Here is a 12,818-nt window from a genome sequence, read left to right as displayed (position 1 = left end):
AATGACTATCTGTGCAATTACAGGGCATGTATTATTAATATATGTTATTTTATATAAAATGTATTTACGTTTATGACAAAAAGACTTTTGATTCAAAGCAGTTGAAATAACGTAAAGTCGTCACACATAAAGAAAATGTTCCGAAAGCTTAGCTTTAGTATTCAGGCTTACTCTGAATAAATATAAAGGAGAGATGCACCCCTTTGCCTGTAGCTATCCAGTTTCGTGGCTTTGGAGGAATGTATTCGTAAAAACAATTTAAGCCAAGACTGATTTATGTATGGTCCTCTCGCAGACATCTCCAATTATAGAAGACTTTGTGGAGCAAAGGAAGAGCCATCTTTCCATCAGACATCTCTGCTTTTGTCAGGACATTCGTCTTAACTCCTGTTGTTAAACATTCCGTCCTGTTATATTTACACATTTCGCAAAAGCGTTTTCACATCTAAGCGTGTTTGAGAACAATGTGCTGAGATGAATATTTGGACTTCAGACGGAAGAAGTATCAAGAAAATGGAGACATTTTTATAAAGGCGAAGTTTCGTAATTTGTACTTTTTACGAAATATTATAAGTGACCAAATTAAGGAGATATGAGAATGGATTTTAGTTTACGGACAGTATGTGAATTTCTTGACGATGACCTGAGAGTTGAAAATATTTGGGTTCATAACAAATATTATAAATGATTTGCATCTTCCTCAGTCACTACAAACAATAGATTGAACAGCACATAGAAATTTGTGCAATGGCTTCTTCTTCAGTGGTCCTTCTGATTTGTATTTTCTAATCACACCGCAAATTCTTCGATATGAGGCCTATCTTTTGTAAATGACCTTAAACCCGTATTTATCTCTGTATAATAAAGCTTTTATTACATGTCTACCCTGGCTTCTACCTTACTATAGGAGTTACTGTTTCTGTAATTGACAAAGGAGTAAAAGCTTACAGATAAAAATATAGGCACAAGTCACATGTCGGTCTGTAACAACCGCCTAATTCCAATTTAAGTAAGTTAAGATCGCTTACTTTCACTAATGGAAGTTAGGACCGCCTACTTCTGCATAACATAAGTGACGATCGCCTATTTTTACTTCAGTTACGATCGTCTACTTGTACCTAACATACGTCAGTATCTACTAATTTCAATTGACGTGTCATAAAGCCCAGTTTTATGGACTACCACTAGTAACTGCAATACTTCAGTGCTCACTGATTACGTTGTTGTAGGGTAATGAATCCGGGGATATGTCCGATTCAAATTTGGGCCCAGTTTAAGGTGCACTGACCAAAGTCCTTACAATTTGTTCTTAATCTTGACAGGTAATTATCGAATAATGTATTTAAATAAGCCAACGCCGTCTACTTCAGATGTTTTAATGCTCACATTTCAGTTTCCGTATCATTCGTCCCCGAATAACTCCTGCAGTTGAAACAGCGTCGTTAAATATGCTAAAGATTAATCATATGGAATCATGATAAAACAAAGTTATCGCAGGTGATTAACTAATAGACGCGCGATGCAGGTGGGCGGGGGGAACAGAAATACTGATCCATGAATTTTTGAACCTCGGAACTTGATGGAGGTGAATGGTTAGCTTCACGCCTCGGCTGCTTTACTCCCCAGGTGAAAACCCCTGCAGTCATTGTATAGGAGGCTGGGTGGGCCCCAGAATCGGTCTGAACGTTGTGACGAAGAAGAAAAAACTGCCCAGGCGGAAGTCGAACTCCTGTCATCAGCTTGTAACTTAGCATTTCTAAAGTTGTATTATAACGCAGGTTACAGGGAGATGTAGATGTTTTAAAATAAGGTTCATGAAAACTTGAACCATTGAAATTAGAGCACTTATTTACTGGTACTTGATAAATTTTGAAGCTGGAACGTTTTTAGAAAGTCTGAAATTGAGCAATTCATCCAGAGTTCTGAGTTACCAATAGAAGTAACCTCATTCATACCTGGAATGACGGTGAAAACGAGGTTATGCTCGAATGGAATTAGTCCTCAGCGACCGGAAGCTGTACTTGCATCGTTGTGCCATGAATATTTATCGGTAGCTTCGTTTTGTATGTACTTGTGAATTCGTTGCAGGAATTATCAAGTTAAAGTAAATTAGTCGATTATTATTATTATTATTTTTTTTCCACCTATTCACCATTTTATAGGGTATTTACTTCTATATACCTGAGACAGACCTTGCCCCTGAGGTACATAGTGCAGCAGCTATTTCTGAAATATATTTTGCTTTTAATACGTGTTACAATTATTTTTATTATTAATTAAAATATTTTGTTTGTGCTTTGATGAGTACAGTATTAACTTGTCATTGAACTTCGCAATATGAAGACGGAAAAAGAAGAAATAAGAAATGGAATGCACATAATATTAGAAAGTAGGGATACGTGTGAATATAATTTAAAATTCAAATTTCTGATTCGATTGCTTTGTGTGGCTGCAGAACTTTAACGAATATGGACTGAGGGTATTTGGAAAAAAAATACGAAGATATTTGTACTTCGGAAGGAAGAATTACAGGGAAAATCAGATTATTGCGTTATGAAGAATTTTATAATTTACGTTCACTTTTCTGATCATCATAATTAAATCAGGTATGATAAGACCGGTAGGACATATTGCACAAAGGTGGAATTATATTTGTAGAGGTCTTTGTAATAACCTTATTGATAAACCTCAAGGGAATAAGCCACTCGGGAGACACTATCTGACAGCAACAGCATTCGCCCCAGTCCTGACTGGTTTAAGCCGGCTCAGAGTAGAATCTGGCGCTGTGTTTTTTAAACGGTAATAACGATGTCTGTCTTTTGCGTTGCAGTGCGATGTGTCTGTAAAAACCCAGAAGACAGCCATCTTAATATTCGTCCCCGTGAGAACCTGAAACGTTGGGTTCTATAACGGAGGGAAGTTTTCCCAAATTTCTTCAGTAACTATTGGTAACTGTTAATATAGTGCCTTAAACATGCCACGGCCAATTCCTTTATTATTCGCAGTTACCATATCGTATAACTTTTCAGCAATCATTAAATAACAAAGAATTAGTTGGATGAGCTGATAGCATAAGACCTTAATTTAATTAATATACCTTTTTAAACTTCTGTTTGCTGTTATGGAATATGAAACAATGTTTCAAAACCGAGTAGAGTTATAGGTCAATATAGGCCTATCCTGATGTCGAGATGAAAAATTTAATAAAGTTGATGAGAAATTATTTACATAGCAGGATGTTAAAAGGACGTAAACTATGAAACATAATTTATCGGTGTATAGCCCAAGCATGTATGGCTTAACGAACATATTAAACAAAATGTTAAAACTTTAGAATTAAACCGGTTTGTGAACATTAACAACATTAGGGCATTAGGCACTCATCCTTTTACACATTTTTGGTGGTATCTGTATCAGCTGTATGTAAGATACGTAATTGAGCTTCGTCAGTATGGTCTTGCAACTTGAAGTTGTGTGAATAGTAATTATTAAATAGACTACTTATAATTAACTTTCAAATTAAAAGTTGTTAAACGAATAAAATGACATGAGGATACGCGGCTGACAACAGAAAAGTTAGTGTCCGGACGATGGACAAAATGCATATAAAACTCCATAATTGATATTCTTAAATTACTTCAACTAATATTCAGGGGCGGGGCGTTTATATTTAGCCTGGCTAACACTTTTAAAAACGAAAAAGAAATCTTCTGCATCACTTTCGCTGTTCATTGATACTCCATTTACTGGAATACGGCAGGGCCGATCAGGTAAAATGAAATTAGCCAGATTCAGCGAACCTAGCGCCAGCAGCGAGCGTAAGCCTCAACTGTCTGGCTAACAGCGCTTGGTTTGTTGGAACTGGCAAATGATACGTTTGATCTCATTGGATCTGAGGTACCAGTGAACCACGAAATTAAGACCGAAGTCTGTTTTGTCTTTCGAAATGTTAGCTGGACTTTTTGACCCAGTGAATACGTGTCAACTGCCTGTACCACAGAGTCAGTCCCGGCTACTGTAATGTTCGGCTTGTAACTGGGTCGAATTACACACAGTCATTTGGCTGTCGTAGTGCCTGGCTTTTATTTTATTCATTAATGTTCTAGTCGCTCATTAAGGGAAGTTTAAGGGCAGGGCGTATGTAATTAGGAAACCTTAATGAGCGTATAGCTATACGACCGGATGTAACAATCGCTTTGTCTTTCCTAACGGATTAACAAATGCTTTATGGGGATCTCAAAACACCGGTTAGGCCACAGACACTGACCTTTGTTTTTGTTTCTTATTCTGTTTAACGACGATTTATCTACTGAATAAGTTGTGCAGCATTAAATCTAACGGGTATAAATATGTATGTTTGACCGACGTTTCAGAGGTGTTTACTGCTGTCATTAATTTGTCATCGCCCTGGTGATGGAGGTAGTAAGGACCCCTGAAACGTCGGTGAATTTCTACAAGGCCTCACGTCGCAAAATCCTGTAGGTCAGTCATCTTTAGAATTTTTATGTATTTGTGGCTTTGTTGCAAATGATAATACCTAATGTAATTCTGTACATTTTGTCGTGAAAATAGTGTATGTTTCTTCTGTAAGTAAGTTATGAATGTATGGCAGGCACAGTAAGGTTGTTTGTTAACCGCTGAGAGGAACACGAATTGCAATATAGTACACGAGGTTTTACCCGGAGCTGCACATCGGTAACATTTCCGCGTAATGTACTGCGAGATAAACACACATTTCCTGTGTGTTTCGTAGTCAAGCCACGAACTTCATATCGGAGAACATTTCTTGGATGTTGTAAACAGAGTTATCCAGTGCTGTGTTCCTCAACCGGTGTGCCGTGTCATTTTGAATTCAAATGCGTTTCTGCATCAGAATCTTCCTGTATCACCTCTCCCGTGCATAAAATGTTGACGATTTATAACACCCATATAAAAATATAATTTTACATGTTTAGACGGAGGACAATGAGTGCTAACTATTTGTCTGAGACGTTAGTCTCACCTTTGTTGTTAACACTCGAAAAGTGTTATTCACCCAGACTAAGAGGCCTTATCGAGCAGTATCTCAGAGAGCATTGATGAATGTTTGTGATGTATAGCGTATGTGAAAGTACAAGCCCTTAATCAGTTAATGAGTTATGTTCGTGTTACACTCGTTCACCTTTTTTTGTTAGTTTGTTGCCCTCTGTAACTTACGTTTTAAAGTGATGACAGTAAGAGACATTTGACATTGTTCTACGTTCTGATCGCTTATAAACTGGAAGAGGTTAATTTAATTCGTTCTGTATTATAGTTGGTACCGTATTTTCTAGATTTTAAGACGTCATTTAGTGACAGGTTTTTTAAGAAGGAAAAAAGAGACACAATTTATTTTTAGATATCAAATGTAAGACGCGCCGCGATTTTATACATTTTATTATGTGAAATAAGTGTCTTAAAATCGAGGAAATACGATAACACAGAAATTTGGTCCTTTTTAAAAATCAGAATACAATATTTCGACAAAATAAAGCAAAGCTTTTAAATGGCTGGCCTAATTCAGGTGTGTGTGAAAGAGATTTATTTTGAAGGCGTGTTCCATAATGGAAATGATGCCGGTGGGAGTGTTTTTCGTGTGGGTAATATATCTTTAGTTTCCAACCTACGGGATTCATTACGCGATACGGCGAGCTGCGATTGTCTGTGGGGGTGGGAATGGACATTGAAACTAGGGCCGTTAGCAGAACACGAGGGAGTTCTCGCGCGCTTGTTTTGGACCGCTCCCCATCTTGTTGTAGATTGCTTATCGCTTAGTGACTTGGTGCCACAGCGATTATTCTACTTACACCTTTATTAGTATTAATACCTATTTCGTTATGTGGAAAACCGTTTGATATTACGAGCGACGCCGTCCTTTAAAGAGGTCATCTGCTGTTATTATCCATTTGTAGCATAAGAGAGAGAGAGAGAGAAGAGAAAGTGGGGGGAGGTAGCTGTAGGCACTACTGTTATAAATGGGGGGGGGGATCATAAAGTTGTTTTGAGAGCTACGAAGGTTTCCAGGCAATGCCCGCTCGTCCTTTTTGTAGCAGAATGGCAGAAACGACGGAATTTTGAATTGTGTATTAGAAAATGCTGAAGTTATTTAGTGGTTTCGGCTGGGGGGGGGGTGGATTTTGACGACTTAAAGGGGTGGTAGGCCTTGTAATCCTGGGGTCTCGGGTTCGATTCCCGGCGGTGCCCGAATTTATAACTTGTGTTGGGCAAGGCCGTGGTCTAGGCAACACGGAGTTTTCCTCCGTGGCATCCCAACAATTACTCCATTCACACACAGAAGAAGGCAATGGCAAACCACTTCTGGATCATCTGCCAAGAACGTATATGAACAGGTCCCAGTCCGAGAAAAGGATGGAAGGATTCTGTTCATATGGACCTGTCGTCAGACAGAACACTAAATAAAAAAAATAAATTTGATGAATTTAAATCGGGAGGGATGCATGAGAAGCATGCAGTGGCAACTTAGAACTTGGGAACCATCTCAGCATTTGCTTGAAGACAGAGGAAAACATGTGTCGAGATGGTCGATTGCACGACCCTCCGGATGCGCACTCACTACTAGCCAGCGGTCCGGCAAACATAAGAGGAATTTATATTTGTAGCAGAAGCGCTTCTAAACAATATTCAAGAATTCAGTCCGTACCGCAAAGAAAACACAACCTTGACTATAAAACGATCTCTCTCTCCCTCCGCCCCCAGAAATTCCCTCTCACTTCCATCCCTCCAGATTTTCTCTTTGCTTTTATTCTCTTTCTCTACTTTCTCTCTCTTGTTCTCTCTCTTCAGTTTCTAAGGGTTAATACATCCATACTGTGTTACAAGCGACTGGAGGTGCTGAATAAACAACAATTTGACTCAGGCGGGCCGTCCTCTGGGTCGATAATCGAACATCGGTCCTCCGGAACACGAAACAGGATTGGTAACAATGAGGAGTTGAGAATCGTAACAATAACAGTATTGTTTGTTACAAAGTCCACGCTGTTATCTGACTTGGGGGGGGGGGTTAAGGTGAGCTGCTGCTGAAACAGGGAACGCTCGTAATCATCATCCAATCGAACCCCGGGTCGCGTAAGAATGTGAATGAAGCGATGATGGGTCAGGAACTAAGAAGCAGACGTTATAAAGTGCGGAGCGAGAGGGTGGGGATACGGAAGGAATTGGGGGGAGCGGCTGTGGATGTTCCCATGCGAAATGCTGTCAAATTCTGCTGCTTCAGTGCACAGACAAATGACCCCCTGGAGTCTTTCCGACTGGACAACCCCGGCTAGAAGCGGAACGGAATGAAGACGGAATCTCACCAGTTCCCTTACCTGATAGCCCACCAGTCATTCTGCTGCTGGATTGGACTTGACTGATGAATGTAAACTGTTTTAGCTACAGAGTTAATTATAGGTCGTGTTATTAGGAGTCGAAATTTTATCCCACCTGCTCCCTGAAGCTTTGGTTAAATCAAAGGACATCTCGTACACGATTTGTTATGGAACTGGGACGGAATTTTACATTTTATTCTGTCAATAGTTCCACCAGTGCTTCATATTCATTGAGTGTTGGGTCAGAAATGAATCTGCGTCTGAGGACTTGCGTCGTTTCTGTCAAATTTGTCAGTACAAGAAATATTCATTCATTTTTGATGCCATAGTCAACGTTGAACGGAATTTTTTCTTGTTTCACGAAGAGAAAATGTTGAATATTTCATTGCTGAGTTTTTTGTTATTGTTATTATTGTTAGTTTTTATTGTTTTTTAATGCCGGAGGGGTGTTCTTCAAAGCATAAGTCTCATATTAATGAGACTGTAGTAGTGCATCTTCAAAATGTGTATTCGTACATGCACACATTTATCTCAGTTACGTAAAATAATTTACGTTACATAGGTGATTTAAGAGATTTCTGTCTGTCTCTCTGTTTGTCTGTTTCTTATACTCAAACTTATAGGAGTCTGTTCATCTACAACATAGGTTAGTTTTAAAATGTGATTATTATTGTCTTTATAATACATCATATGTATATATTTCCTTTAACTTTATTGTTTTACGTTTTATATTTTACTGGACGATGGATAATATTCAAGAAAAGTTTTATTAAAATGAGTCATCACCATCGTCAACAACTTTTAGATTTGTTATTGTTATCAGTTAAATCGAAATTCTGTAATATTTCTCTCATGTTTCATTAAGAATGTGGACCTAAACATTACTCTACAACAATTTATTTACCTGTTCAGTTTCGAATCTCGGCCCGAAAACCACATATCCTGATTGAGATATTTTTTATATTATTTTCCTCAGTTTCTTCAGATACATGTTAAGGCATTGCTCTAATTCTGACATTAACATAATTTTAATTTCATTCCATTTCTCGTAAATATCATAGTATTTCTTTTTGTGATCTGTACAACTAAAAATGTTTCGACATAACTTAATAATCAGTCATATCACAATAAATGTAATAATTATAGTACAATAACAAAATGCATTTATTTCTTATGTTGTCACCATACGAAACTTCTTAACCATAAATTGGATTGTAGTAGGCGTTCTTCTGGTATGGCAGAAGCTCACAGGTCATAATCTAGGTATTTCTGTGGATAGTGGTCTTCTGACTGGGACAAAGTTTGGCCTTGATGGTGGTTCCATAGTTATGGAGGATCTAATTATTTCCATCTTCGCTCATGTTACTGAATTAAGAGTCATAATGTGAGATAGCTATAATTTGCATTATGTGCATTGAATACCTATTTTTTATAATCGCCAGAATTCCAAAATGTTTGAGAAATCCTGTTTTCATCCAAACATTTACAGAACTGTAGCTGCACAGTGCTGACAACTTTGCGGAACACAGACCGTATTTATGATCTCCTCACCTGAGTCCAGGAAGTTGTAAGCTAATTAATTCTGCTAATTAAATGTATGAAGTGAAGTTCCTCCACACAGGCAAAATCTCTCATTATTTCTTCAATTAATTAGATTTATCCCAGCCACTGACTTCAACCACGAGATACGAGAAACCACATATTTAATTTATGTTCCTTAGTCTTATTAAAGCAGAGGTCTGCTCTGAATAATTATCAGCTTTCATCTGCTCTGATGGCCGCCTTCTTTTACGTTGCATCTATACTGAGATATCAGGTTTTTTTCTAGTTTGTGGCATGGAAGTTTCTATTTGTTTCTCTTATCCTTATTACATTATAATGGTGCAGACTGTACAGTCAGCTTATACCATGTCTGAAGAGTCATATAGTGTGTCTAGAAATACGTGTTATGTTGGATTAATTATGATACGGAACACTAGTAACACTCGGTAAGAATATAGCAAAATAATACTATTCGTTTTTCTCATGAGAAAAATTCAAAGTAAACAGATAGTTCTGGTTTTGATCTAACAAAGTTTATTCCTACTCATCTTTTCTGGAACTCGGTGAATAATTACCGTTTCTTAATATCCCATTGCTGACCCTGTATTCTGCCAGCTGACTCCAATGTTCACACTTTATTTCCCTATATATTTCTTTCATAAAAGTGTACCAGCGTATTCATCTCTTATGTTGAGGTTTCATGATCAAATTTTTATGTATGTGTCTAGTCTTGTTATATTTAGCATGCTACGTGTTCTGCCAATCTCGCCTGCCTTGATGTTAGTAGCCCAACACTAGTAGGTGACGTGTCTTCGCACTGCGTAATTTTTCTGTCCTTCTACAAATCTCTTCTCATAACTTTGTTCCTAAAAACATTTTACCTCATAATAACAGTCCAAATTTCACAGTCATATACAATAAGTATCATTACCGTAATTATTATTTACTATTTGGTGAAATTGATGTTCACGCGGCGCTAGAACTCACAAGACAGTTATGTTCGACAAAACTATTGTTGTACTTATTATTACGAATAATCTATTATCATTCTGTTCTCGTTCAACACTCCGTACGACACGGTGTACTTACAGAAATAAAGAAATGAACTATTTCTTTGCCGAGTACTACGCCTTCTCCTTGCCCCTTCTATAAGACGCACAGATTACTAGCGCGGTCAGTGCTTTGGGCAAGATACTCAGCCCAAATGACACGCGCACTTCAACAGAACGTTAGGGGTTAAGACTCTTTTACCATTTGGATATAAATCATGATGACAAACTGACAGATTTCTGCATTCTTGCGCCTTGTAGTCTTGTAGAAGGTGGCTGTCTTTTGGGTTGTAGCACAGTGTAGTCCGGTAGAAGTTTCAGAGGTCTTCGCTGCCTCCATCATCGGGGCAACGGTGCTGCAAACGAGAATATACCCATCTTCGTACTCTCCGCTGTGAGAATGTTAAATTTCACAGATGCTTTTATAATTATTGCCAGGAAATTCTGTGGCTTTAAATAAACCCTGGTGTGTTGTTGCCTTTCAGAGTTGGCGAGGACGGAGACTGGGGAGTGAACAGCGGTATCGAAACGCAGAATAATGAAACGAACTACCAGGTTTCGGGGCTTTACCCCTTCACCGTGTACAGTTTCCGTGTGGCTGCTGTAAATGCAATGGGCCGGAGTAGACCCAGCAAGGAGTCTTACTACATGGTGACGTTGCGAGAAGGTAAGTAACGGCTTAATGAGCCCTTTTTAGGTAATTGCGTGATAGGAAGTGGGTTTAACACTGATATATTGAAACGGTTTAGTAGTGCCTGTAGGCTTTACGGCAAAGCATAGAGTTGAATTGTAAGAACTGTAATAGCTTTATGTCGTAACGAATATGTACAGTGTTCTTTTTTTCCATTTCGAAATTGTATAGTTACCAAACCATTGGCGATACGTTTATGTTGTTTGTATATCTTCTGCTTTCGGGGATGAGCCACGTCGGATGCTAAAAATTATCAAAAGTTTCGGCAAACACTGCAGTTACCAACTTCCGGGAGCATAATAGTTGGGCGTCTTTGAAGCCTTATGTAGGGCAGGAAGTATTCACATTTAACCTCAGCACTGTATAACTTACAAAACTACAGCAGTTTTATTAAGCCCTTCTTGCTTGATAAGGATTTTCATCAAACGTAATTGTATTGGCTTAAGAAGTCCTTTGTACAAGAGAAATATTCTAAGAATCAACTTGTCTGTTGTCACAGTGTTAAGGGATTTAATTTCTCCAGTAGAACTTGTGGTGTGTTTACATCTGTATGCTTGTATCAGAATTTGTATGCCTGTTGGCAAATTACGAGACATCTCTGCATACAAACGCTCATATATTCTGTACGACATACCTGTCACGTTTACATTACTAGATACATTTTGTACATGGTTATTTAACCATTGAATTTACAGTCGCGAAACTGACGCATGCGCAGTTTACACATTTAACCCGCTCTTCTCAGAACATAACGAAAATTGGAGGTGTTATGTGCAATTTCGATCCGTGTGTTTCGTGTTTTATATTACAGTGACGTCATGAACAAAAAGTACTTTTGGTAATTGAGTATATAAGAAAAGGCATTGTTTGGGATTTTGGATCTGAAGCGTACAAGGATAATAACGTTCGCATCGTTATTTCTGAAACAACTGGCAAACGAAGACATCACAATGCAAGGGACTATTTTTTCTTTAACTAAAGTTTCGTATCTCCACACGTATATAAATTTAAGCGTAAGATAAATGCCTCATGTATTTGTAAGAATTACGTGGTTTGTGACAATGCAAGGTGTGAAATGTATCCAGATGTGATTCTGCCTCAAGTGAAATGACTGGCTGTATCTGACACAGGTGTCCGGTACACGCATTTCTACACACAATCCCAGTACAAGAAAGTAAAGTATGAATCGTGGTTAACACTGATACCAACCCAACGTCACGATTTCCTTGTCCCTTAAAATTCTGCGTTTATTCAGATTGAAATAATAATATAGCTTGCAACATTTCCCTCAGCATAGGCAAAAATTTTAGAAGCCCTCTGACGTCATCTGCAGCAGACGGTAGTTTATTATCTTGAGAGGTTATGCTACTAATGAATTCCGTAGTGTAAAAGACAGTTTATGAACGCGCTCCGTTTCTGAACTTTATGACGTCATTGATGGTACTAGTATATGACACTGTGATGAAGTTCTTGAGATTGGAATGGGGAATACACAAGAAACGCAGCTTACTTTGTCATTCATGACATTCAGTTAGACAAAGATGTTAAAGAATTACGTCTTCTCCATGGAATTATTTTGCTACAAGGAACCAAAGCCTTAATTTTATAGTAATAAAGAGCATTTATTATACGTGATTTTTAGGAACTTTGTTGGCCATGGATAAGAAGTTAAAAATAAACCTGTTACTAACACTCGAAAGATGATGCATCCATCGTATTTTACAATGCGAAAAAGAATTAATTTGTTGTTAAACTTTCTTAATGTTTTCAGCGTAAAAATATATATAAGGAGAATGTACGGAAAAAGTACAGTGCTTTAAACGACAAAGTTGAACGTAACTGTTACTTCCCAGCCCTCGGCAGGAACTGCATGACTCACCGCCAAGTATTACAAGATTTTCCCTATTTGAATCAAGTATCGCTCCATAAAAGCAATTAAATCAACTTTCCTGTATTACAGCAGTTAGTGATGGGCGTCCCGAACCGTAGCCGCGCGGTCTGAGGCATCATGCTTCGGACCGGAATGCGCGCTGGTTCGAGTCTCGGGAGAGAAGAAATTTTTCATGAGATTTTCGACCGGTGTGTGGGACCGGTGCCAACCCAGCATCGTGTGGAAATTGGGGAGCTACAATGGGTAGCGTAATCCGGTCATGAAAACTAACAATGACTGGGGGTTCGTCGTGATGACCA

The 12,818-nt window shown here is 38.3% G+C and overlaps 1 protein-coding gene across 6 annotated transcripts in view; it reads left to right on the top strand.

Moving 5' to 3' along the window:
• The window catches only part of Ptp99A (Protein tyrosine phosphatase 99A), a 726,502-nt gene that overhangs the window by 416,314 nt on the left and 297,370 nt on the right, over positions 1-12,818 (top strand). For all 6 annotated transcript variants that reach the window (XM_022062028.2, XM_022062027.2, XM_022062032.2 and 3 more), the window contains one exon: positions 10,423-10,604. In XM_022062028.2, the coding sequence (XP_021917720.1) occupies positions 10,423-10,604 (182 nt within the window). The remainder of the gene's footprint in view (positions 1-10,422; positions 10,605-12,818) is intronic.

This window comes from Zootermopsis nevadensis, unplaced genomic scaffold (genome assembly GCF_977971745.1).
Source record: "Zootermopsis nevadensis isolate Lab colony 2312 unplaced genomic scaffold, Znev_1.0 Znev_ptg000025l, whole genome shotgun sequence".
In the NCBI taxonomy this organism is placed as follows: domain Eukaryota; kingdom Metazoa; phylum Arthropoda; class Insecta; order Blattodea; family Termopsidae; genus Zootermopsis; species Zootermopsis nevadensis.
This window is presented reverse-complemented; position numbering and strand designations above follow the sequence as displayed.